This window comes from Lutra lutra, chromosome 9 (genome assembly GCF_902655055.1).
Source record: "Lutra lutra chromosome 9, mLutLut1.2, whole genome shotgun sequence".
NCBI classification, from domain to species: Eukaryota; Metazoa; Chordata; class Mammalia; order Carnivora; family Mustelidae; genus Lutra; species Lutra lutra.
In genome coordinates this window covers 123,444,043-123,471,986 of record NC_062286.1, presented here as the reverse complement: position 1 = coordinate 123,471,986, position 27,944 = coordinate 123,444,043, and the positions used below count along the sequence as shown (strand labels likewise).

The 27,944-nt window shown below is 47.0% G+C and overlaps 1 protein-coding gene across 1 annotated transcript; it reads right to left on the bottom strand.

The window, feature by feature from the left end:
- Positions 1–299: 299 nt before the first annotated feature.
- Positions 300–27,336, bottom strand: ACTR5 (actin related protein 5). Its single transcript, XM_047745887.1, has 9 exons — positions 26,893–27,336; positions 25,479–25,708; positions 23,017–23,186; positions 17,177–17,394; positions 16,267–16,449; positions 8,213–8,329; positions 7,314–7,453; positions 5,334–5,466; positions 300–879 (listed from the first exon to the last, which is right to left on the bottom strand). Exons 1-9 carry the CDS (start codon positions 27,289–27,291, stop codon positions 622–624), a joined length of 1,848 nt encoding a protein of 615 aa, XP_047601843.1. The 5' UTR covers positions 27,292–27,336; the 3' UTR covers positions 300–621.
- Positions 27,337–27,944: the final 608 nt, after the last annotated feature.

Sequence of the window (27,944 nt, the reverse complement as noted above, 5' to 3'; positions counted from 1 at the left end):
AGCACAGAAAGGATGAACAAACATTAGGCTAAGGCCTCATTTCTGCCCATTCAGAAATGGGCACAAAGCATGTACCTGATGGAGAAACTTTGTGCAGTTTGGTTACCCTCTTTGGGCCCTTTTTACTTATTTTAAGAGGAAATAATAGAAGGAAAACATTTCCAGCTTCTGAGATCTCATGGGTGATTGCTTTGTTATACCAACATTACCTTTTCCTTATTCACATGTGAAAGGTCTCCACCTGCTGGACGTTCACACAATTTCTGAATAGAGTCAGAAAAATAGCTATGCGGAAAATATAAGTTTTGAAGGATTTTTTAAATGAAGAAATAAACTTTTTACATCTTGTACAGCCCTGCCCTCCATTCTGTCTTCATTTACTGCTGCGGGAAGCTGAGGTCACCGCTCATCCTTGGTTCAGCAAAGACCAGAAAGTCTCTTCACGGCAGGAGCCCCCAGGTGAATGCAGTTCAGGAGGGTAACTTCCAGGGTCCTTACTGTTCTCCCCAGGAGAAATCCACCTTGCAGCCCAGTGCTGCCAGCAGGCTCAGGGCAGACCCAGCTAGCACAGCCACCATCCTCCACAATGGCCATTACAGCCCCAGGTCCTGGGGGTGCCAGCTACGCCTGCTCGCCAGCACTGCCCCCACTGGCCCCGGAGCCCTTGCCGGGGGCCTGTGTGTCTGAGAAGCGTGAGGCCTGCTTGGGCAGGCGGATGGGGACGTAGATGTTGGACGCACAGTGTTCCTTGAGGTACTCTCCTCCCTTCTCTTCATACTCTTTCCTGGTAATCCAGACTTCGTCATCGTCCAGGTGGTCCAAGGCCCAGTCCCGAGCGCCATACCAGGCGTCTAGCACGGGGTTGGAAGCAAGCCGAACCTGAAACATAAAGAGCACTCAGCAGAGGGCCGTCTCCCCACCCGGGGCTCCAGGAGTGAGTGCTCAGCCGGCCCCGCCGCAGCCCCCTGCGTGGTATCCCCAGAAATACACACACGGGAGGGCCCTGGTGAGTAACTGCACCCTCGAAGTACCGCTGAGCTGGGACGCTGCAGACTCCCCAGGGGAACACGCAGAATGCCGAGCACGCCCGACTCGACTTCACAGCACTCATGGCTGCCAGTCATTTTCCGAACACCAGACCTGCCACTGTGGGGCCAACGCTGTGGACCACAAGCGGCCAGCTGGAGAGAGGAAGCGGAGCAGGTGCTCCACCTGGAGGAAAGGCCTTCCCGCCCTGAAGCCCACTTTGTGAGCAGAGAGAAGCAGGGGCTGACACGAGGTGGGTCTGGCCACCGTGACCAATGAGCCTCAGGAGCAGGGAGCAGAGAGGAGGGCCTGGGGCGTTGTCCAGGATGCTGCCAGGGCTGTTTCCTTTGCTTATTATCAGAGCAAGGCCATGGTCAGCAGCCCCGAGGGAGCCCCTCACCTCAGCTGACCTGACCGGAGCTGCGAACATCCTCTGTAGCTCAAACCAGGCTTCCTGTTTCCCAGAGTCACCACCTGCCTTCCCAGGCCCCTCCCACCTCCCTTCCCCAACCCAGGAGCTCCAGGCCGGAGCAGGGGTTTCAGAACTTTCTGAAGATATGGGCAGACGACGTAAAGTAGAGTCAGCAAGCACAGAGGGAGGCAGATGAAGCAGAGACACCCGCACGGACCTCAGGAGACCGACTGAAGGGGCTGACGTGGGAGGGACTTGTAAGAAGGGAACTGTCAATAAATTGGGACAAGAGCCTTTAAGCTCTGGCTGGAGCCAGGGAGAATGAGGGTAAGGCAGTGGGATACTCAGACTAAGTATTCAGTTAGCATCATTCACACTGAAAAAGCAGTAAGATGCACGGACTACAATGGAACACCACACACCCACATGGAAGGAGGCCTGGACATGAACCTCCTTGCACAGAGAAACAGTAATTTGAAAAGTTAAAAAAAAAAAAAAGAAAAGAAAAAAAAAGAAAAACACAGGTCACAAAACAAGCTATCAAAAAAAATTTTTTTTTTTTTTTGCTAAAATCAAACACAAGAGAAGAAAATGAACCAAATGTATATATATAACTCACAGTGGCTGCACCACAAGTGTTCTGATTTTTTTTCTATCCTCATTTTGGCTTATTTAAATTGTCTGAGATTTCAGTAATGTTTTTAAATGTTTTGCTGGGATCTTTTGGACTTACATTGAGTTTATTCTTCATTTCACTTTTAAAACATGACTATAATTGAATATTAAAACGCTCTGCTGTTTAAATAAACCAACAGAAACTTAAGGAAAGTATGTACATGTACACATCTCAGGGTCTTAAATTGTTCACGTCTGAACTGCTGAATACATACCCTAAATGCTGAGTATCAGGTTAATTCTGGCCTGACATGCACTTATCACATCTGCAACTGAAAAGGAGAGGCAACGGTGGAAGGCACGGAGGCTGAGGCTGTACCATGAGGCCAAACCAGCTAAAAGACAGCTGGGAAGAGTAATCTGGCAGCATTCCTACAGCTAATGGTCACAAAATAATTCACAGGATAGGCTTTTGCAATGATCAAGAAACAGATCTTAAACATCCCATAATACGATGCGTCATCACAAGTCAAGCCCACCAGCGTGCACCTGCGCTCCCCTTCCATACTGTCACCCCACCCCCACTCTGCCCTGTCTGACCCTCCTCCTGCCTCTCCCACCCACCACCTCTTTCTCAGCCTCCTTCATGGGCACACCCAGCCTCCCAAGGCCCTTAAATGCTGATGTTATGTAAGGCGTAATCATGGACATCACCTATCCTCCAAACGGTGCCCACTAACACCACCATTACGCTAGAGGATCCGAGTCCACCCTCTGCCTTTCTCTGGAGCGCTCAGCAGCAGGCTATGAGTCACTGCTTTGTGGACATCCCACTGGAAACCCAACTCAACCCACCCCCGAAGTGGAACACATTCTGCACCCTCTGCTCTTCCTCTCCCAATTCCTAGTCCAGGGAATGTCGTATTTGTCCCACCAACTGCCCAATCTAGGGCCTGGGAATTGTTTTGGGTCCCACACTTTTCTCCCCAGTCCAGCCTATTACTCAGTTCTCACAACTTCACTCCCTTAAGCTCCGGCACATGAACTCCCTCCTGCCCTCTCCCAATGCCCACGGCTTACTTCCTGCATAGTCACCCAGTGACACTGAGCCAAGACCTAGGGCACGACAATTCACAAGACAGTCCATCCTTCGCTAATGGAGGTGGGTCTAGTAAGGAATACAGGTAAGGAGAGGGAAGGCTTCTGGCAGATGTGACATCTAAGCCAGCCAAGGGAAACATGAGTATCCAGCTGGAAAGGGTATTCCAGACAAAAAGAACTAGCAGGTGCAAACGCCCTGAGGTGAGAAAACATGGCATACTGGGGAACAAAGTATAGGGTGGAAGGGGAAGTGATGAGAGGTAATGCTGGAGTATTCAAGGTCAGATCACAGGAGATACTGCAAACTGGTCGAGTGAAGACTCAATCCTAAAGCCTGGGAGCTTCCTAACTGGCCTCCTGCTTCCAGTATTTCTCCCGATACGCCATTTTCCACAACAGTCAAATAGCTTCCTAATATTCAAACTGAATGAAATGATTCCCATGATTAGACTCCTTCACGGTCCCATGGGACCTAAAAGAACAGCCGTGCAGGAAAGAGTAACCCACAGGCCTGACGGCTTATAAGGCTGTCCTTGGCTGGCCCCTGCGAACCTGGACTTCCGGCAGGCCTCTACCGCCGACTGGCAAAAGCAGCTCTCACTGTTCCTGATGTCCACGTAAATCGTGCAGCTTATGCTGAACACCTGCTTCCTTCCGGGAGTCTGGAATTCGGGTACGTATCAGGCAGGGGGTGCCTGCATGATCGGCTCCCAATAAAAACCCTCAGCACTGAGTCTCTCATGAGCTTCCCTGGTTGGTGACATTTCACATGTATTGTCACAGCCCACTGCTGGGAGAATTAAATTTGTCCTGTGTGACTCTGCTGGGTGAGGACTCTGGGTGCTTGTACCTGCCTTCCCCTGGACGTCACACCATGCAATTTTTCTCTGTACTCATTTTGCTTTGTTTCCTTTCAAACTGTAGCCATGAGTAGGATTACAAGTGAGTACGATACGTGATTATATTGTATATCCATGAGTCCTGTGAAATCATGGAACCCGGGGTGGTCCCAGGGACCCCCCCCATACAACAGCTAATGTGTAAGTGTTCATTGTGTGCAGGCCCTATGCTGAGCACTTGACCTGCACCAGCACAGGGAGCCAGCACGGTTCTGAATGCCCCTCTGTACCACTGACAAAACGAAGGCTTGGCAAAATCCTGTAACGGCGGTGGTGGAGTGAGGACCAGAGCCCAGAGACCATGCCATGGGTGTGTAATACATCATGCAGCACAGGGGACCAAGGTCAGCCTCTCAGCAGGACGCGTGGGGCCTGCTTCTCTCTCCAGAGCCCCTCCTCTCCTCTTGAGCAACCCCGTGCTCCAGCCACACTCAAGGGCAGCTCACTCCCTCAGCAGGCCTCTGGCCTCTGGGCCTTTCCTCAAGCTAATCCCTCTCTCCATTGCTCCCGCCACCCCACCCCACCCCACAATGTCTAGATGGCACACACCTCCTCATTCTAGGAAGACTCAGTTCCATGAAGACTTTCCTAAACTCCGAGATGGACAGGCGTCCATGCCTGGATACCCATCACATTCTGGGCTATCATGGCCTATTTAATCCGCTACTGCCCCTCAGGTAGCAAGTTCCTTACGGCTAGAGGTTGGGTCTAGGACATCTCAGCATCTGCGAGGTGCCTGGTCCTCGATAGGGGCTGAGAGCACATTTCTTAGAGATCAGGGATTCAATAGACACACTATGAGGCACCCATACCATACAGAAGGAAAAAATGTGTTTTGAAAGAACAATGACATGGGAAAACACTCATGGCACGTTAAGAAATGCAGGTTACAAGGCAGGTTACACTCACATACAGAGAATCTGTGCAAGAGAAGCTTCACCCTTAGAATGAGGGGTGGGTGAAGAGAATGACAGTATACTCTCAGTGTGTACTCCTTGTAGTCCCTGAATTTTACTAGATTTGTATCTTTTTTCAGTTAAAAAAAAAAAAAAAAAAAAAAACACAGAGAAATACATAAAACATGATTCCCATTCTGCTTCAAAAATTCAACATGTATCAAAGACCAGAAGAAAAGCCCCAGAAATGTTTACAGTGGATATTTCTGGATGTTGGAACAGAAAGTAATTGCCCTCCCCTATGCTGTATTTCTGACTTCTGCAATCTGAAAACGAATACTTAATGCTCTTTACACAACAGCTGGTTACCTGAATAAGCAGTACCTTAAAAGCAGACTGGAAGGGCCTCATCTCCAACAGCTCCTTCTCGATTCTACCTTTCATCCCAGGGTACATCATGTTTCCACCAGTGAGGAAAACGTTCTGAACAAGCAGGTCCTGAATGTCCTTTGAGTACCTAGGACAGAGAAGATTCCTTTTGGCATGGTCCTACCAACATAGGATCAGAGGAGAATGCCGATGTAGACACCTAAGGTTTTTTTGGGTGCCTGGGTGACTGAGTTGGTTAAGTAACTGCCTTTGGCTTAGGTCATGATCCCGAAGTCCTGTACCAGGCTCCCAGCTCCACGGGGAGTCTGCTTCTCCTTCTGACCTTCTCCTTGCTCATGCTCTCTCTCACCATCTCTCTCTCTCTCAAATAAATAAATAAAATATTAAATAAAAAGAAAGAAACCAACCAACCAACCTAAGGTTTTGGCACAAAACAGAAAACATCTGCACAGAGTGTCTTTAAAAAAACTTCCAGGGGTACCTGGGTGGCTTAGTCAGCTAAGCATCCAACTCTTGATTTCAACTCAGGTCATGACCTCAGGGTCATGAGACCGAGCCCCATGTTGGGCTCCATACTAGGCGTGAAGCCTGCTTGAGATTCTCTCTTCCCCCCTCTTCCTCTAAAATAAACAAACTAATCTCAAAAAAAAAAAAAATCAACCTTCCATTTTTCACTTATGACTTCATAGGATTCATTTCCTTAGCAGGATTAGAAGTCTGGTGTCTCTTAACACACTTTTTTTTTTCTTTTTTTAAAAGATTTTATTTATTTATTTGACAGACAGAGATCACAGCAGGCAGAGAGGCAGGCAGAGAAACAGGGGAAGCAGGCTCCCCGCTGAGCAGAGAGCCCGACGCGGGGCTCGATCCCAGGACCCCGAGATCATGACCCGAGCCGAAGGCAGCAGCTTAACCCACTGAGCCACCCAGACACCCTCCTCTTAACACACTTTAAAAAAAAAAAAAAGAAACTGACTTTATGGAGGACTGATTCCGAACATTTTGATGAGGTCCATCACCACAATCAAGAAACAGAACATTTCCATCACCCCAAAAAGTCCTGCCTCCCTTTTGCTGGCCCACCTTTCCAGCTGTGTGCTTTTCTTTTTTTTTTTTTCTTAAATAACAGCTTTATCTTATACATGTTTGAGCACTTTCCCATTAAAACAAAGCTTAAAGCCACTCAAACACTGGCCGCAATAGCTTTTCTTCCTTGCTAGGTGCCAGTTTTCATCCTGTTTCAACCGAGAGCAGCCAGAGCCACTACAAATCAGGCTCCCGACTTGTCCAGCTTGAACTACGAAAACTCACACCACAGGAAAACGCCTGTATAAATGGGATGGGGGAGGAGTAGTTTATGGAAGTGCAAACTCTTAAATAAAACGTCTGCAAGGAGGAAAGAAACTTTTATAAGCTCTGCATACTTTTAGGATATTTAAATATCACCAGTCTTCAATAATGTCAAGGTTTATATGAAAGCCAGCCACCACGCATATCTTGTTGTGCTGCTTAAACATCAAAGCATTTCTTAAAGCTCCTCAAATCAACTGAGCATTTACATTTTTAGAAAAGAATCACAGGGCACCTGGGTGGCTCAGTCAGTTAAGCGTCTGCCTTTGGCTCAGGTCATGATCCTGGAGCCCTCGGACCAAGTCCCGCATCAGGCTCCTTGCTCACTAGGGAGTCTGCTTCTCCCTCTACCGAACCCCCACCCGGCTTGTGTGCACATGCGTGCTCTCTCTCTCTCAAATAAATAAATAAAATCTTTTTAAAAAGAAAAGAAAAGAATTACAGAACCTCCATGATGTGCCAGGGCTGGGGAGAGATAAAGAATACCATCTGAACACAGCAAGTCAATGAAAAGGAGGGTGTAGGGCAGATTTTCAAATAACCCGACCATCTCATCTACCATTCATTGCAAAATCTGAGGAAACGGTTCTGGAAAATCCAAAGGAAAAGAAGGCTCAGCCTCACCTGTCCAGGATGTACTGAAGGGTCTCAGCTATCCCAGCCTGCTCCTCCCCTATGAGGGACGGCTGGAAGATAATTTCTGGAGCTCGAATTCTTTCTGTCCCGACAAACAGCTGATGATAGGCTGCCAGGTTAAACACGGGCTTTAAACACCCAAGGTTTAGAAGATATTTTTAGGCCACAGTGACAAACATTCCAGTTGCCAGTTCCCTCAAACTGTATTTCTTGTGCCAACAGAGCTTCTGTCCTTCTGTTCCTTCTAGAATAACCTCTCCCCAACTCTCCTGATAGGAGAACGCCATTTCCTGCCTTTCTCCCACCTCTGCATTACAGATACCTTCAACTTTGCATCAGGAAATGGTCCCCGTGTTGCAGGGAAAGACAACTGGGGAAGAGCAGCAGCGGGAAGGCCCAGCACTGCCAGACCAAGCCTCCCGCCAGCACCCAGCTCAGCAGCCTGGACCCTGCACGGCTGGAAAAGCGCTCTCCCGAGTGAGCCCCAGACTCAGCTCAGTCTGTCTGGCTGCCATTTGCTGTGACAGAAATGCAGGCCCAAAAGAGGATTAAGCACAATTACAATGTTTAAATTTAAATGAAACCAGTAAAGCTAGGCTTCGGGTCTAAAGTCCTCAATTACTTGCCTAAATATGTCTACCAAGGCGGACTGTTCCCCACAGGTTCACAATCTTAGTGCTGGAACCCCAGTCCATCAGTAGGAAAAGCCCTGACTTCAGATATTTTAGTATTAGTACCCCAGCCCCCCACCTTTCTAGAAAATACAGCTGGAATTTTTTTTTTTTTTTTTTTGCAAAAATATTCCTGAAGAAGCAGACTAGGCCAGACTGGTCATCTATGCCAACAGTTTCAAAGCAGAAGCTTGGTGCGGGCTCCAGGTGCCTGACCTGGACAGTGGTGACTGGCTTCTCCACTTCTGGGGTTTCCTCTGAAAACAAGGGTTCAAAATCATTGATGCTTTCCACATCTTCCAGAGACGGTTCTAGCTGCTCCAGGTCAGGGGTCTAAGAACAGAAGAAACAGAACAAAACAGCACCTGTAACTTCATGAGGCCTTCACTCTAATAGCTCACAGTCATGAATAAGAACTCGTGCTTCAATCCATGTCCTAGAAGTTTATATAAAAACTGTAAAAAAATTTCTGAACTATTAAAAAGAAGAAGAAGACATGTGAACACAAGGATTAAAAGCCTAAAAAGCCAGACAAGGGCTTTTTGCTCCGGTCCCCCACGGCACATAAACCTCAACTCCCACCTTCTCCCTGGAGCCCTCGGGTGGGCCCAGGGCGGGGGTGGGGTGGTAGCGGCCACATGCTGCCTGCGTTAGGCCCAAGACCACACATGCAACTCTGGGGGAGACAGAGCAAGAGCTGGTATCCTACAGAGTGGCCCAGCCACCAGCAAAATCAAATAAATCTCTTAACGTTTAATCAATTCAAGTGCCAACACTGATGGGCTTTAATAAGTAGTCCCTTATCTGCCAGTCCACTGTGGTGGAGACATGACTAAGAGCTGCTGAGGTGGCAGAGGGCTTTGGGACTATGGTGCCCCACAGAACAGGCTTTCCTCTTCAGCCACAGCCAACCTGGGTGGAGCCTACACATGTGACATCACCTCCAGTAGAGGGCTTAGGGTATACTGTAATTTTGACCTGGACGAAATAATTTGGGCAGGGGGATGGTGTGGTTCTAGGTGACACCTCTAGCCATCTGTCGTTCTGCCATGTGAAAGGCAGAGTTCTACCTTCTAGACTCAAGGGGAAGAAGTTACAGGAAGAAATTCTATGCAAGAACGCTCTAACAATGACAGCTGTCGCAGAAAGGACTGTCTTAGGAGACAGTGTCTTAAGAGGACCCAAGCTGACTCAGGACTATCCACCTGGCATGCCCAAGGGGAGGTCCCTGAGTAGAGTATGTATCCTCTGAGTCTGGCCTTATCCTTGGAGTCTGTGACATATATAAATTACCCATATAATTCAGAGCACTTAAATACAATTCTCTAGAACATAACATATTGCCAATGTAAATTAGCACTCAACCTCCCTTTTTTAAAAGGTTTTTTTGTTTTTATTTTTAGAGAGAGAAAAAGAGAGTGCACATGAGTGGGGAGGGGCAGAGGGAGAGGAAGACAGAAAGAATCCCGAGCAAGCTCCACGTTCACTGTGGAGCCCAACACAGGGTTCAATCTTAGGATCCTGAGATCAACCGACTGAGCCACCCAGATGGCCTTCAAACTCATTCTTAAACTCAGCAGTGCCCTTCAACAGTCCTCTAGCACACACACACCACAACAGTTATACGCATATATGGCTTATAGAATGGGAGAAATTAGGGGTGCCTGGGTGGCTCAGTAGTTAAGCATCTGCCTTTGGCTCAGGTCATGATCCCGGGGTCCTGGGACTGGGCCCCATGCAGCCTCCCTGCTCAGTGGGGAAGCCTGCTTCTCCCTCTCCCACTCCCCCTGCTTGTGTTCCCTCTCTCACTATCTCTCCCTGTCATATAAATAAATATAAAAATCTTAATTTAAAAAAAAAGAATGGGGGACAATGTATCCTAAATTCTGTTCAATAAAGAGGATTCTACTGTATTTAAGGAGAGAATAAACCCTGGAAAGGACAAGGAACACTCCTTCATCTGAGACTAGAGAGCAGGAAGAGAGGGACTGTTTTGGACATAGGTAATTTAAGGAGGAAAGGAGGTGGGATGGGAGGCAAGAATCCATGGACCCTGCTCTCAAAGAGGCGAGAGCCATCTGAATACCGAATCTAATTCAGGAGCAGGCAACCCGCTACTTCACGATCCTCCCTGCACAGATGACTTCTGTATTTCATGGAGAAGGAAATGGGCTCATCAGGAGATTGAGACTTGCCCAAGATCATGTCACACTAGTAAGTGGTAGAAACTCAGAACAAGACAGATGGCCTAGCTCTGAAGTCTTTGCACTGCCTCAAGCCGAATCCTATACATCACTGAGTCTGAGTGCAGCAAGACAACTGGGCTCTGCGGGGATGGAAGAGCTACCCGAGGTCAGGGTGAACAAGAGGAGAACAGAAGATGTGCAGGCGGCAACAAGGCCAACTGAGAGAAATGACAGACTTCTCTGCCCTGGCAGGGGCCGCAGAGCGCGTGGGAAGGAGTGCTCCCCAGGAGGTCTGTGGTCTCTAATCTGGAAGATTCTCATCTCCCAGAAAGAAGCCCCAACCCTCGGAGAGCCTGTGCCTGTTCTGGCTTGGCACTGAACTCCAGGGTTCCAAGAGAGGATCAGAAACAGATTATGAAAACTCGGTCTCATTTGGTGGCTTGTCCTCTAGGACAACAAGCAACCAGGAGCGGTGTGGTGTTACAGAAAGAGGCGAGGCTTTAGGGTCACATCAGTCCAGTGCTGAATGGCAACCAGAGGGTCACAGTGGCAGTCTGAGCCCACTTCCTCCTCTGTGAGTAGGGCGCACCCCTGGGGCAGTGGTGGGGTGAGAACCGAACTCTTCTTCTAACCAGGCATTCATCTTGGCCCTTTAAGTAATTTTTATAATACCAGGCTGGTGGCATAAGAATGTCACCTGTGTATTTAAAGTAACTAGAGGCAAAGCTTGTGGGTCCTTCCCCCAAATAGTAACGGGTAAAGGCAAGCCTTGGGCTCCATGGGGTTCTCGCCTACCTTCTGCTCTACTCCCCAAACCCCCATCTTACTCATCCTCATCCCAACCTCCACTGCTCTGACCTCTCTGACCTCCCTTGTGCACACACACCTTCCTCTACCCACCCAGGAGCCCAATCACAACTGCCACCCTCCACCTCTACTTTACCCGCTCTGCTGCTCCAACAGCCACTCTCAAATCCTAAAGGGCACCACCCAATGCTCTTTCCACTTCTGCTCTGGGGTAGATTGTATTTTTCAAAAACAGTCACAAGACATCTTCCATCCAACATGCTCTTTCTCAAAGGGGACTTTGGCACTCCCCCATAAAGAGGTAGGGTTTAGTTCCTCCCTTGAATCTTAGCAGAGACCTGTGAAACTCCAGCCGATAGAGTATGGTACATGCAGTGTCATGAGACTTCCAACGTAAGGTCATACAAGGCCACACAGCTCCCTTCACTGTGACCTCTTGAAACATTGGCTCTCTGGCTCCTCTCCCTTGGGAGCTCCCTCCTGGAAACCAGTTGCCATGCTGAGAAGCCCATGGCACATGGACAGGCCACGTGTGGGTGCTAGGGTCCACCATCTCACTAGGCATGGCCTTTGAGTCATCTCAGTCCAGGAGCCAGGAAAGTGAAAAGCCCTCTAGGGCTCCCAGTCCCCAGATGTCCAAGTCTTGCCAGCTGAGACCCCAGGCAGCACAGAGCGGAGATCCCTGCCACACTCTGTCTGAATTCCTGACCCGTCAAATTCATGAGCACCAACAGAATGATCATTTTTTTATGCTAAGTTTGGAGTGCTTTTCCACATGGCAATGGGTAAGTGAACTAGGCTTCTCATGGGCATGAGCAAGAGTGGAGAAAGTCCCAGCTGCCGCTGGCGGGCCTGTGGTTCTCTTCTGCTCCCCTGTGCACGCCCTAGAGCAGGTGTCCGCAACCCCTCCCAGCACTTCTCAGCCCCCCTTCTAGTCACCACTGACAGTTCTCAGCAGCTCGTCTCAGGTGCTTCTATTTCTCCTGTATCCCACCTCTTTACCTATCCTCCTGTCCTTCCGTGTTCCTGTGCCATTGCCCATCCGAGGCTAAGCCTGCCACCCCTGCTCTTAAAACACTCCCATAAACCCTGCTGCTCTCTCATCTCTCCTCTCCCTTGGCCCCTGGACCCCTAAGCATTGGACTCCCCAATCATCTTTCTTTTCTCACTCCCCATGCGATTCTAGTTCCTTCCATAGCTGGGTCCTGGCAAATTCCACCTGAAGTCCCACAGAGACTTTGAAGATAAGGTGCTCAAACCAAAAGCACTCCTCCAGCCTCAGCCTTTCAGGAGCACCTCCATGGGACCTCAGCGGGACCACAGTGAACCTGTAATTGGGTTGCTTGGGTCTGATCCTCAGCACTACCTCTAGCTGTGCAACCCTGGGCAAATTTCTTCATTCTCTTAAACCTCAGTTTCCTTATCTGCCCAATGGAAATATCGTACTTACAGAACTGTGAAAACTCATCGAGATGACGCTTGCAGAAATGCTCAGCTCAGGGTCTGGCACATGTCACACGTTCTATTAACAGCCACTGCCACTCCTGTCACCACTGCCCCTAAGTGGCACCCAAATCCTTGGCTGCCCCCTCTGAAGCGTCTCCTCCACCCCATCCCCCGGCTCCTCTCCCACCCCCTCCATCAGCTCTCCCCCAGATTGCTGCCACACATCTATACCCCGCCTTCCCACGCCCAGCCTCACCTCTCCCTAAACCCATCATCCTAACTGCCACCAGCTCTTTTCCTAATATCAAGTCTCCTTGGATTCTTTCCTTGCCAGACAGCCTTGGCAGGTGCTGTCTGAAGGCCAATACCCAGGCGGACTGACAAAGACCGCTGTAGGCTGGCCCTGCCTCCCTGCCCTGTCCCATTCCCCGTACTGCACACCCAACCTACGGTAATCCCTGCACGCGTGCTGCTTTGCATCTACACATCTCCGTCCATAATGTCCGTCCCTGCTTGCCTGCTACCTACTGAAACCGTATCACCCTTCAGGGCCCAACTCACATATCCCAATCCTTCCTCAAAACTTCACCTAAATTCCCACACACATCTACCATCCCACCAGACAAGCTTCATTAGCAGCTACATAGGATTCGATAGCCTTATTTTGTTAGGTACCAAGGAGTGCAGGAAACGTACCTTAATGGCATGCTAGTCCCTAGCATACCACGCCTACCACTGAGTGCTGAGCCCTGGGACACACCCTCCAATTTCCCTGGAACAGAGGACTGTAAAATGCTCAAGTTTCAACAGGCTTCCTCAGCTACAGCAAAACCAGCATCACTCACCTTCACCTAGCTGTACTCAGAAGCATGCCCCCTTAAACGTAACTTCTAAGCGCCACTAAAAATGACAGAAAGGGGGAGGCGCCTGGGTGGCTCAGTGGGTTAAAGCCTCTGCCTTCGGCTCAGGTCATGATCTCAGGGTCCTGGGATCGAGCCCCGCATTGGGCTCTCTGCTCAGCAGGGAGCCTGCTTACTCCTCTCTCTCTGCCTGCCTCTCTGCCTACTTGTGATCTCTATCCGTCAAATGAATAAAATCTTAAAAAAAAATAAAAAAGACAGAAAGATATTCTACTTATCCTAATTCATAGGATTCACAGAGAAATGAAGCTACTACCTTCAAAGCCAACAATGGGCTACAGAGATTCTATAGAGAAGAGAGTCCTCTACCAGCTGGCTTCTCTCCCTCTACGGTTTGCCAGAGTCTCCACATGCACTGTGTGGCGTTCAGGAAAACAAACAGGCATTCTTTTGGAACTGAACAGAATGATAGTTTGCCAAAGCACATCAGAGAAGATTCAGCATGGCTCCCTGGAACAATCTTGACTGAGCGGCCTAAGAACAAGCAGAGGCCAGGGGCGCCTGCGGGGCTGAGGCGGTTAAGCATCTGCCTCCGGCTCAGGTCATGATCCCGGGGTCTTGGGATCAAGCTCCATACTGGGTTCCCTGCCTAGTGGGGAGTCTGCTTCTCCTACTTCTCCCTCTGCCACTCCCTTGCTCATTCTCTCTGTCAAGTAAATAAATAAAATCTTAAAAAAACCAGAACAACAACAACAAAAAAGAACAAGCAGAGGCCAGCTCTGATCTTGGCTAATCAGGCAAGAGAACTTTCTATGTTAGGCTCATTGTGTTCTCCAACAAGTGATGGTGCTCTAAAACTGTGCCCCCACCCCACCCCCGCCGGCCACTGCTATGCTTACAGTGACGAAGGCCAACATCCTCTAGTCTAAGTACTTCCTTAGGAATGCTGACAAAGCCTGTTCCTTTACAACATCCTCACCACAATACTTACAGAATAGCAAGGACTGGGACGGCCTAGTCTGTGGGGGGAAAAATGGATTTTTGGAAACCCTGTAAGTTAAAAACTTTGCCGGATTAATCCAATTTGGCCATGACCACTTGGACGGCATTTCAATATGAACTTTGATCCACATAAATCAATTCCCTCCATTCTAAATGAACTACACTGCTGGAAAACACTATAAATACTTTTGGAAAGGCAGAACTAGCCGGCTAGTGTTGTGGTCACATTTATCCCACGAAAATCACTGTAACCGACCCTGATCAATAACAATCACCCTCAGTCAATGCTGACTGACCCTCAACGCTTTGGGGACAGATCAACTCATCCAATTCACTGGATATAGAAAAACTACTGAAAGTCCAACATTTCCAAACCTCCCCAAGCCCAGAGAGAATACATATTCCTAGAGCACAGAATGAAGCAGGGATTTAATAATTACCTGCTAAATGTATGAAGGAGTAGCTAAATCACAGCCTGTAACAAATGCACGAAAAGTGAACAAAGGGAAAACTACTCCTCAGCTGCTCGGGAATCACATTTTATAGTCCTTGGGCTTTTCTTTTTAAATCTGAAATCCCTCGCCTGCCCGTGGCTTAGCGGCATATATCTGGCATAAAGATGCTGATGTCCGACCAGTGTGTTAAGCACGACGAGAAGTGAACACGGATGAATAGACAATAAAGGCAACATGGGTCTGGATCCCAAAAAACAGCTGAGATCCGAAGCACAAGCGGGAAACTGGGAGAGGCGAGCGAAGCCAGGCACACGAGCTCTGCGAGGCTGACCTGGGGTGGCACACAAGAGTAAGAAAGCAGTCAAGGCCCCTCACCCCCACATCAGCCATCTCGGAAGCCAAGTCCAGGAAGCCTGACTTGGGGTCTACTCTGACACGTATGCCCTGGCCGGCTGCTGGCCTCCGGGAGTCTCAGCTGTGGGAGAGCTGGAGATGGATGCTGACAGTGCCAAGGGTGTGAGCGGGGCTCCAGCTGCGAGCTGGGCAAGAACACACCTCCTGCTGAGCCTGAAGTCAGCGGCCAGCAGCCGAGCCACACCCAACACCAAATTGGGTTTTCCCATGGGACTGCTTCTTTCTAAAAGTATAGGTTTTAGAATTTAAAGAAAGTTGATTGAAAAACAAAAAGCCACCTAGCCAACCTGGTTAATCCCGGCCCAGAAGTGTCACAAGACAATGAACAAGTCCTTCGTCTTAGAACTCCAGAGCGGACAGATTCACGAACCACGCACACACTTGTTAACACTTTCTTCCAGTTCTAAAGCCCGCAACCCAACTCGTGAGTATGGGTGTGCAGAGCCCAGTGTAAAGGAGTGCATCACCTGGGGCCCTAACACGGCCCTGCCACCTGCCTTTACACCACATCAGCACTTATTAACAGGCCACTGGCGGGGAAGTGAGAAGGAAAGACAGAACACCAAAGAGCTTATCCAACAGTTACTTTTAGTCCTAAAAGGCTGATCTTAATCAACGCACAGATATTTTATTAAGCTCGTCTCCTAGTTGCTGTAAAAAAAAATCCATCAACTATTACAAAGCATGATCCCTGTCCTTAGGGGACAACAAGATGGAAAAGAAGTAAGTGAAACATCAACCACAATATATTTAAGCAAATATCAGAAAAAAGTAGAAGGGAGTGTGTGACTGACCCCAAATAATGATTGAAGGAGAATATTCAGATTCAAGATGGCAGCACATGGCAGGTGCGGGACTGTTCTTTCTACTCTACACGCACAGTTCCCCATCCCAAGGGGGGCCAGAGGTCTACAGGATAAAAGCTCTCAGGTCAGGATGAAGTCAGTGCCATCTCCTCCCTGTCCACGTGCATGTGGATGGCACTCGCTGTGCTGCCTTCCCAAGTGCGGTCACTTTCTGATGTCAGCCTTCTCCAGGCACCCCTCCCACCCTCAGGCTAAATGACCCTGTGAGACCCTCCTCCCAAAGCCCCTTGGCACCTCTGGCTTGCTGTCCACCACATCCACCTCGAGGGTGACTTCTGCCTGGAGGATCTTCTGCTTCGCCTGCTCCACCGCCGAGCTAAGCTTCTGGATGTAGGACTGCAGCTCTTCTGGGGAGTCCATGTTCAGCTCCACCAGAGCTTTGTGAAACTGATCCATCTGGCCGTCCTCTAGAAGTTCCTGAAACCCAAGCAGTCGCAATTCTCATCTTCAAAGATGACAGCGCAATCATCAACGGGAAGGAAAGAGAAGTAGCTTGGAAGCCACACGGAAATAGTACAGCAGGACGCGGCTCCCAGAACTCCCCTAGCCTTCCCCTCCACAAAATCTCACCTCCCACCCCAAGTTCACACACCGCCCTCCTCCCCAACTGTCTCTAGGCTGCACTGGAGCATAGTCTCAGCACCACCTGAGTTGGCAAAACTAATCTAAAATGACAGGTGTCAGTCATTACCTTTTGCGGGGGGGGGGGGGGGGGGGGACATGGGAAGGTTACTGGCTAAGAGGGGACACGCGGGAGGTTTTTGGGATGGTAGGAGTGCTCTGAATGGCAGACACACGGGGTGTTTCATGTTGTGAAAATCCATTGAGCTACACACTTGAGATCAGTGCACTTTATAGCATGCATGCTACACTTCAATTAAAAATTTATAAAACAAAGGAGATGATAAGGCCAAAATAAATCAGTGAAGCCAAAGGCCACAACTGTCTCAGAGACACCTGCTGCTCAGTGCACAGTCTGGGTCCCCTGTGCTGAAGAGCTCCACACTGAGCACCCTCAGCTCCTTCTTGACCCCAAGGGGGAATCAGTCACCACATTTCCTGGCGGAGGAGAAGATCTAGGAAGACACCTTTCTGGGACTGCCTCATGCAAGGGCCGGAGCCCCCTGCCGGGACACGCACGTACCTGCACATAGAGCAGTCTGTCCAGCCGCTCCTGGTCCAGCTGCAGCTTCTCCTCCCGCCGGCGGGCATTGAGCTCCTGCAAGCGCCGCAGCTGCTGCTGCCGCCTTTCCTGCTTCTCCTCCGAGCTCAGAGTGCTGCCCAGGAGCTTGTTGGAAAACGGGAGCTGCATCTTGTGGACGTTGTTTTCGTAATAGTCAGGGCACTGCCATTTCTGCAGTTCTTCAAAGAAATAATTTTGGAAGTTATGAAATGGAAACACTATTAGCACAGAAATTAGAAAGTCAATACCAGGGTTCTAGACGCAGGTAAGGTGGAGAAAGCCCAAGCCACCCAATCTCTGACTGCACCCCGTGGACAAAATGCAGCTGCGCCACCAGGACATGATGCCCACAGATCTGTTCTCAAAGAACTGTGACATAAAGTTCGCCCAACAGCCACGATAGCAGAAGTAAACTCAGAACAAAAAAAAAAAAAAAAAACTCAGAAAGAAGAGCAATAGAAAAGATGAAAATCTCGTTCAATGTGTTCGACTAACCTCCTCTTGAGTTCTTTAAAATATGTTTGACAATTCAAAGTAAAAAACCATCACAATGTCTCCAACATTTGTACATGTGATACATAAGACAACCCAGCATAATGGAGAAAAGAGCCTCTGGGGTGCTAACACTGCCACATGCCACTTGAAGTAATAAACGAGAGATTCTAAAAACAGTGAAAGGGGCACCTGGGTGGCTCAGGGTTAAGCCTCTGCCTTCAGCTCAGGTCATGATCTCGGGGTCCTGGGATCGAGCCCCACATTGGGCTCTCTGCTCAGCAGGGAGCTTGCTTCCCCTCTCTCTCTCTGCCTGCCTCTCTGCCTACTTGTGATCTCTCTCTCTCCTCCCCCCGTCAAATAAATAAATAAATATTCTTTTAAAATAAATAAATAAAAATAAAAACAGTGCGAAAAGTCTACTGATTATAATCTCAGGGCAGCAGTGCCTGGGTGGCTCAGTAGGTTAAGCCTCTGTCTTCAGCTCAGGTCATGATCCCAGGGTCCTGGGATCCAGCCCCACATCAGGTTCTCTGCTCAGCAGGGAGCCTACTTCTTCCTCTCTCTCTGCCTGCCTCTCTGCCTACTTCTGCCTACTTGTGATTTCTCTCTCTGTCAAATAAAAATAAATAAATAAATAATAATCATCTCAGGGCAACCACTAAAAAATTACACAGAGAGATACAGTAAAAACACAATAGGTAAATTAAAATACCAATACCAAAACAAAATTTTTAAATATTCAAATAACCCAAAAGAACTAAATCCAACATATGAATAATTAATTTTAAATGGCCTTACCAAACTAGTTAAAAGATAAAATCTGACACAATGGGTTAAAAAAAAAAACAACCCAACTATTAAGAAACTCATTCTGAATATAATGATACAAGTAGATTAAAAAGATGGAAAGACCATTCCATGCAAGCACTCAGCAAAATCAAGTTGGAGTGGCTGTATTAATGTCCAAGTAGAGATCAAAGCCAAGAAAACTACAAGGGATAAAAAGAGATACTGTATAATGATACTGTATAATGATAAAAGGTCAACTCGTCAAGATAACCTAAGAATTCTAAATATTAGATTAAATTACCTAACGAAAGTGTTTTAGATACTTAAAAGCAAAAACTGACAAATATGAAAGGAGAAATAAAAAATTTACAATTACCCCTTGAGATTTCAAAACTCTTAACAGAGAGCTATAGCATGGAAAAGGAACAGGGACATAGAAGAGCTGACCACCACCATCAACCAGTGAACCTAAACAACATCACAGAATATTCCACTCAATAGCAGAGTCCATGTTCTTTTCAAGGATAAATGGAACATTTGCCAAAGGAGACCATGCCACGGTCATAAAACAAAGCTTTACAAGTTCCACTGATATGACATAATGAAATTAAACTAGAAATAAGTCACAGAAATACAACAGAAGTAACTCCAAATGCTTGGCTATAAAACAACACCTTTCTAAGGGCAGCTAGGTGGCAGAGTCGGTTGGGCGTCTGCCTTCGATTTAGGTCATGATGCATGATCCCAGGGTGCTGGGATCGAGCCCTACATGGGGCTCCCTGCTCAGCTGGGAGTCTGTTTCTCCCTCTCCTTCTGCATTCCCCATTTGTGCACGCTCACTCTCCCTCTCAAATAAATGGATGGAATCTTTAAAAAATAAAACAACACCTTACTTACTTTTTTTACCTTTTAGCTTTCTACATCAACTATTTATTAAAATATCAAGTTGGATTTAACCCTTAAAACCTAAAGGTGTTATTTTTTAATTAAATTTTTAATTTTAATTCCAGTATAGTTAACATACAGCATTAGTTCCAGGTGTACAATATAGTGATTCAACAGTTCTACACAACACCCGGTGCTCATGCAAGTGTGCTCCTTAATCCCCATCACCTATTTCACCCATCCCCCCCGCCTTCCTGCCCTCTGGTAACCATCCATTTGTTCTTGAGAGTCTGCTTCTTAGTTTGCCTCCCTTTTTTTTTTTTTTGCCTTTGTTCAATTTAGTTTTGTTTCTAAAATTCTACATATGAATGAAATAACGATTTATCTTTCTCTTATTTCACTTAGCATAATACTCTAGCTCAATGCATGTCATTGCAAATGACATGATTTCATTCATTTTTATGGCTGATAGTATTCTATTGTGTGTGTGTGTGTGTATATATACACGTCTTCTTTATCCCTTCATCTATCAGCGGACACTTGGGCTGCTTCCATAATTTGGCTATTGTAAACAATGCTGCTATAAACACAGGGTGCACATATCCCTTTGAATTAGTGTTTTTGTATTCTTGGGATAAATACCTAGTAGTGTGATTACTGAATCACTGGTGGTTCTATTAACTTTTTGAGGAACCTCTATGCTGTTTTGCAGAGTGGCTATACCAGTATGCTTTCCCACCAGCAGTGTAGGAGGGTTCCTTTTTCTCCATATCCTAGCCAACAATTGTTTCTTGTGTTTTTTATTTTAGCCATTCTGAGAGGCATGAGATGGTATCTCCTTGTGGTTTTGATCTGCATTTCCTTGATGGTGATGTTGAGCATCTTTTCACATGTCTCTAGACCATCTGTATGTCTTCTTTAGAGAAATGCTTGCTCATGCCTTCTGCCCAATTTTAATCGGATTATTTGTTTTCTGGGTGTTGAGTTGTATCAGTTCTTTATATATTTTGGATACTAACCCTTCATTGGATGTGTCATTTACAAATACCTTCTCCCATTCCACAGCTTGTCTTCTAGTTTTGTTGACTGTTTCCTTCACTGTGCAGAACTTAAAACAACACATTTCTAAATAATCAATGGTTCATAAAAAGAAATCTTGAGGGAAATTAGAAAATATCTGAATTCAATAAAAATGAAAATATATCAAATATATCAAATATATCAAATCAAATATATCAAAATCTATCGAATGTAGATAAAGCAATGTTGAAGGGGAAATTTGCAGCATTAAATGTTTATATTACAAAGAAGAATGATCTCATGATAATCTGAACTTCTACCTTAATAATCTAGGAAAAAAGAGAGCAAACTAAACCTAAAGCAAGTAGAAGGTAAGAAATAATAAAAAGACATCAATGAGATTACCTAAATAGTCCTACATAGTTAAGTCTTCAGAAAAAGAAATCCCCAGGCTCAAATGGTTCCACTGGAGAATTCTATCAAACATTTAAAGAAAAAAAATATATATCAATTACCTACACAATCTTCTTCAGAAAGTAGAAAAAGTGGCGGGGGTTAAGGGGGTCTGGGTGGCACAGTCAGTTAAGCATCAGACTCTTGGTTTCGACTCAGATTATGATCTCAGGGTTGTGTTGGGCTCAAGAGCTGAGCACAAAGCCTCCTTAAGATTCTCTCTCCTACTGCCCCTTCTCCACCAAAATTAATTAAAAATTTTTAAAAAAGAAGAAGAGGGAACACTTTCCAGCTAATTTAACAAGACCAGCATTACCATGATACCAAGACCAGACAAAGATCACATAAGATAACTATAGATCAACATGAATGTAGACATAAAACCCCATAAAATATTAACAACTCAAATAAAGCAACATATAAAAAGAATAATACACCTGAATAAGTGGGATCTATCATCCCACCCAATCAAGACTAGTTCAACATCCAAAATCAACCATTATAATCTTCCACATGAATAGTCCAAAGTAGAAACACCATAGGATCCTATCAATTGGTGTAGAAAATACATTTCACAAAATTCAAAATCCATTCATGATAAAAATACTTAGTAAAGGGGCGCCTGGGTGGCTCAGTGGGTTAAAGCCTCCGCCTTCAGCTCAGGTCATGGTCCTGGGGTCCTGGGATCGAGCCCCGCATTGGGCTCTCTGCTCAGCGGGGAACCTGCTTCCTCCTCTCTCTCTCTGCCTGCTTCTCTGCCTACTTGTGATCTCTGTCAAATAAATAAATAAAATCTTAAAAAAAAAAAAAAACTTAGTAAAACTAGGAACAGAAGGGACTTTCCACAGCTTGATAAAGGACATCTGCAAAAAACTTCTCACTGGGGGGCCCCTGGATGGCTCAGTGAGTTAAAGCCTCTGCCTTCAGCTCAGGTCATGATCTCTAGATCGTGGGATCGAGCCTTACATGGGGCTCTCTGCTCAGCGGGGAGCCTGCTTCCCCTCTCTCTCTGCCTGCCTCTCTGCCTACTTGTGATCTCTCTCTCTCTCTCTCTGTTCAAAGATATCAATAAAATCTTTAAAAAAAAAAAACAAAAAAAACTTCTCACTGACATCATATACTTAATAGTGAAAGACTATGTCCTCCACCACTTCAAAAACAGGCTCTGGGCACAAGACAAGGATGCCCACTATCACCACTCTATTCACCACTGTACTGCAAGTCCCAGCCAGTAAAATAAGGCAAGACAAAGAAAAAAAAAAGCAAACAGATGGAGAAGGTAGAAATACAACTGTCCTGGTTCACAGATGATATGTCTATACAAAAATTCTCAAGGAATCCACAAAAAACTAAAATAAATTTAGCAAGGACAAAGGATAGAAGGTCAACATATAAAAATTAACTCTATTTCTATACATGAACAACGGGCGAGTGGAAACTGAAATGAAACAAGCAAAGAAAGGCGGAGGCGTAAGTCTAACAGAACGTGTACAGGATTAATATGTCAAAAACTGCTAAAGAAAGAAATCCATAAAGACCTAAGGAAATGGAAAGACCTACTACATTCATGGATTAGAAGATTCCATATAGTACAAAATGTCACTTCTCCCCAGTCTAGATTTAATATTAGATCTTGATTTAATACTGTTTTTGGATTTTTAATTAAAATGTTGTTTCATATCCAATCTAATCCACAGATTTCATATACTTTCAATCAAAATCCCGAGAACATTTTTTTTTTTAATTTGACAGAGAGAGAGCTCACAAGTAGGCAGAGAGGCAGGCAGGGAGAGAGGAGGAAGCAGGCTCCCTGCTGAGCAGAGAGTCTGATGCGGGGCTTGATCCCAGGACCCTGAGACCATGACCTGAGCTGAAGGCAGAGGCTTAACCCACTGAGCCACCCAGGCGCTCCCCGACAGAACATTTTTGTAGATATGAACAAGCTAATCCTAACATCTATATGGAAAGGCAAAGGAAGTAAAATAGCCAAAGGCCTATTGAAAAAGAACCCACATACGCAGTTATCAGTTTACTGAACAGTTTAAGCAAATCCAAAAAGAGGGGATACTAAAAGGCAGAAGAGTCATCATGGGAACAATTTAAGCAACACCCTCCATGTACAGTATCTACAAGCCCCAGGCAAATGCCCTCTTCGTTACCTTCCACATAATCTTCAGCAACGTAGCTGTGCTCGTGCAGGATCTCCTCCATGCGGCTCAGAGTGATGGCTGCCAGGTGCCCAGGATACTTCAGCTGCAGGAGGCGCTGGAGGTAGCCAGCTGCTTGGCTTCCTCCCAGATTGATGCGTTTGCAGTTTTTAGCATCTAACCTACAATCAAGGAATGGAAAACAGCACTGACATTTGGGCATTTCCAACGTGGAAGAAAGAACAGGAAACATTTTGTGGGGAGTTCGGGGGAAGGATAACAATCCAGATGAACAAAGAAGAAAAAAACCCACTGAGGGAACAGAAAACTCTACAGATGAAGGGACAATAAAAGGGTCCTCTTAGACAATGCAGGAAGTCCTAGTCCACACCCAGACTCATTGGCATCTAACTTCCGGAAAGAGTCTCAGAAGGAAACAAGGTTCACTGGGAAGATTGTGCGCTCCGAATTCAGGCTCTTACGTCACCTGTCAGGCATTTCTCCTAACTGTGGTCCTTGTAGAATTAGCTGGGGGAAATGTTAAACATGCCAAATTCTCAGGACTCATTTCCTTTGGGGTAGGCCTGGGAATACACATCTTAACGAGCTTTCCAGGTAAGCGTAGCACAGGCTGAAGTTGGAGAAACCCCTCCCCTAGACACTCCGCTTCTATGATTTATCCACATTAAGTAAGCAGGCATACACTGGCTTACTGTGATCTCCTAAAAGGACCAGGTTCCTCTCACGTGATGTGAAAGGGAAGAGAACCAGAATGACATTCTTCTCAGTGTGAGAAATTGAGAGGAGCGGAGCACGAGTATCTTGCTGCACAGACAGGCTGCTGTGATACCACAGCTCACCAGCAGATGCCAGTACAGAACAGGATAGGCTCCACTGTGATCATTTCTTAGCTTTCAGGTAAAATACTTTTCTCTCAATATGCTATAAAACTAACATGTTATTTTTAATTTCCACATATTCTGTTTATATAAAATAGAAAATTCCGTATACCAGGAGTATTCAGTAATGTATAAAAGAAGTATTATCTTCATAAATTTCTGTAGAAACTTTAAGAAAAATGACCACCCTAAGTCTCAATGAATTCAACATTTATTTTGACTTAAACATTCAAACTCTTTTATAGTTCACAAAATGCCATCACCTCCATTATCTCATTTCATGCTCAGGGTAACCCCGAAAAATCGGTTTTCCCCCCCATTTTACATGTTAAGAAGCTAAGTGAAGAGGGCAAATAACCTCATCCTCAGCAGAGCTGCAAACTCAGGCATTGGATTCTAAAGCCAAGGGTCCGCTCCCTACTTACACACCCTCTTTATGCAATAAGAAATCATCTCAGGAGAGTACGATACTGGCCAAGTCTCTTCTCAGACAATGAAAGTCCAACTACTAAATGAAAACATGTTTAGAGGCAACTGGTGGCTAAGTCAGTTAAGCGTCTGCCCTCAGCCGGGGTCACAATCCCAGGGTCCTGGGACTAAACCCTGCATCAGGCTCCCTGCTCCATGGGAAGCCTGATTCTCCCTCTCCCACTCCCCCTGCTCTCTCTTTGTCAAATAAATAAAATCTTAAAAAAAAAAAAAAAAAGAAAGAAAGAAAGAAAAAAGGTTTAAAAATGACAGAAATTGGTGCACCTGGGTAGCCCAGTGGGTTAAACCTCTGCCTTTGGCTCAGGGTCCTGGGATCTCTGCTCGGCGGGGAGCCTGCTTCCTCCTCTCTCTCTGCCTGCCTCTCTGCCTACTTGTGATCTGTCTGTCAAATAAATAAATAAAATCTTAAAAAAAAAATGAGAGAAACTACTTTCACCTTTTATCTATCTTGGAAATACTTAATAAGTACCTCTATTATGTGCCAGGCACTGTACCTGAAAAAAAAAGGTCTAAACAGTCATGATTAAAGTGCTTTAAACAAAAAAACAACCTCTTAATAAAAAAGTGACTCCAGAACACAAAGACTGTTTAAATTATTCAAATAATTTTTTAAAAAGATTTATTTATTTGAGAGAGTGAGCATGAGTGAGTGGGAGATGCAGAGGGAGAAGAGACTCCCCACTAAGCAGGTAAGCCCGGTGTGGGGCTCGATCCCAGGACCCCGAGATCATGACCTGAGCCGACGGCAGACACTTAACCAACTGAGCCACCCAGGTGCCCCTAAATTATTCAAATAATTTATTCAAAACATTTTATGGAGCACCCACTATATGTTAGCTATTTTGGCCATAATTCAAAATAGCAAAAATTCTAGAGTTATGGATTTGGACCTCAAAGACCATCTACTGCAACTCCTTCCAGGAGGTCACAAAGGATGGAAGGTGAATTGACTCAACTGAACCAAGTCTGGAGGCCAGTTCACAGTTCAATACCTGTTCTTTCCATTTCACCTTTCAAGCGGGCACCCAATAAATGTTTCCTGAATGCTTCTCAAAATAGCACTCAAATGCTGTCAGTGTTACTCACCTCCCTTCTAAGATGGGTAAAATGTGTGTACACTGGTATCCAGAGGAAATGATGAGGCCACTGGAAATCAAGTTCTTTGGCTTATTGTGGTAGAAGCTGAAGAGGCTGTCTATTCCATACGCAACCTTAGGAATCCCATAGCACTCAAAAAGAAGCTCAGACATCATTTGTCGAGAATACAGTGGGTTGCACACAGCTTCTGTCAAAACTATGGGATGATCAACACAGCCCTACTTTGAAAGAAAAGGGAGAACAAAGAGTAACAAAAGAATACTCTTTTTAAAGCATAAAAGAAACCAAAGTCTTACTGAATTTGCTTTTGGTCTCCAATCAAAAACCGACCAGAAGCAACTATAAAACACTCATCTCATCTTTATTGGAAGCTGTTTTAGAAAATATGAAAGTAGGGTCAATTGAAGGTTATTAAGTCAAGCCCCATCCAAACTGTCAGCAAATCATGTTGGCTCCATCTTCACTTTACCTCCAGAATCCATTTGCTTCTACCAGATCCCCCTCCCCCATCTCCTTCACGTAAGTCACTACCACCTCTCACTTGGGTTATTGCAATAGCCACCTTACTGGTCTTCTGGTTCTACCCTATGACCCATGCCAGTCCAATCTTCATAGCATGCTTCCAAAAGCATCACTTCATAGTGATCCTTTTGGAACAGAAGTCATGTCCTTCCTTTACTAATCGTTCCTCTTTCACAAAATTAAAAGCCAAATGGGATTTGCTCCATCCCCTCTCTAACTTCCTCCTCCAATTACTACTCTCCCCTCACCCTGGCTGCTCTTAGGATTAAGGCACACTCCTGCCTCGGGCCTTTTCACTGGCTGTTCCCTCTGGAATACTATTCACTCAGACATTCACATGGCTTACTCCCTCAAACATCTCTTTCAATCCTTGCTGGAACCTCACCCTCTCCCTGAGGCCTACCCTACCCTGACCATCTGAAAAAATGCAATCCTCTCCTCTCCTACCATGTCTTAGAATCTACTACTTAATTCTACCGCTTATTAGTCTGCCTTTTCATACTAGAATGTCTTTCCTTTCTAGATCCACAGCACAGGAAATTTTGTTACATTCACGGATGTAGTCTAGCAAAGTGCCTGACACGGAGAAGGTGCTCAATACAGTTTAGTTAATAAATGAATTTGATAACAAACGAGCACCTCTGCCCAAATGTACGCGGCAAGAGAGAAGGAGCATTGTTTATTGTTCACTGCTGTACTCCCAAGAGCCTAGCCCAGAGCTTACACACGTTGGGCGCTTAAGATTTATTCGACTGGCTGGCTGAATGACTAAATGACAAGGAGAACTACCATAGTGCCTACGTCCTCTCCCAAAGCGGGGTGCGGGGAGCTGCGACCTCACCCCTCCCCTCAAGCCCAACCCACCTTCCCCCCGCTTCACCTGTGAGGAGACACCCAGGTGCTGGAAGCTGTAGTCCAGCAGCAGCTCCTGCAGCTCCAGGTTGACCGGTACGTTGCGGTCGAAGGGTGAGCGCAGCATCCAGCGCAGCGGCTCCAGGCTGCCCAGCGCGTTGCCCACCTGCGGGCCCGCCCCGCCCCGAGCCCCGCCACGCCCGCGGGCGCACACGGAGCGGAACTGCAGGCGCGGCTCGGGGCCCGGGTCCGGTCCGGGGCATGCCCAGCCGGCGCGGGCCTGGAACGACCCGTTGTCCAGCACGAGTGGCACCGGCAGTGGGCCGAGAGCACCCGGGCCGGCCTCCAGCACAGGGTCTGGCGCGGCGCGGGCATCGCGAAACGGGAAGACGTTCGCCACCGGCCCGACCGCACCGGCCGCCGCCATTTTGGAGCGCGCACGCTGTGCCCGCCCCTCGCCGTAGTGCCCTCCCAGACGGCGCGAAGCCCCGCCCCTAGCCGCAGCGCCCGCCAGGACGGCGCAAAGCCCCGCCCCCCACCGTAGCACCGGCAACGACGGCACGAGACCCTGCCCGGTGCGTGCAGAGAACCTCCCAAAGCCACCTCCCCTCGCTACGCCTGGCGAGCCTTTTTGCGTGATCCGTCCCTCGCAACCCAGGTCGCCTTTGAGATCGCCAAGCCCCGCCCGGCCTGGCCTCGAAGTCCCGCCTTCGCTTAACTTTGCCCCACTATCCGATCTGGCCACGCCCCTTCGCTCTAGCCGGGACGCCGGCTCGTAAGCCCCGCCCCATATGCGTAACACCAGGCTCCGCCCTTTCCCGACCTCCAGAACTGGGCGCTAAACTACGCCAGGCCCGCCTTTTCGCCTAGCCACACCCCATTTTTCGGGTAACTCGTCTTCAACCGCCCTTGGCTCCTCCTCCACAGGGTTTGGACGCTCATAGCCCGGCTGTCTGGGGTATTGACGGTGTTCAATTTCTTTCTTTCTTTTTTTTTTTTTTTTAAGATTTTTTATTTATTTGTCAGAGAGAGAGGAGAGCGAGCGAGCACAGGCAGACAGAATGGCAGGCAGAGGCAGAG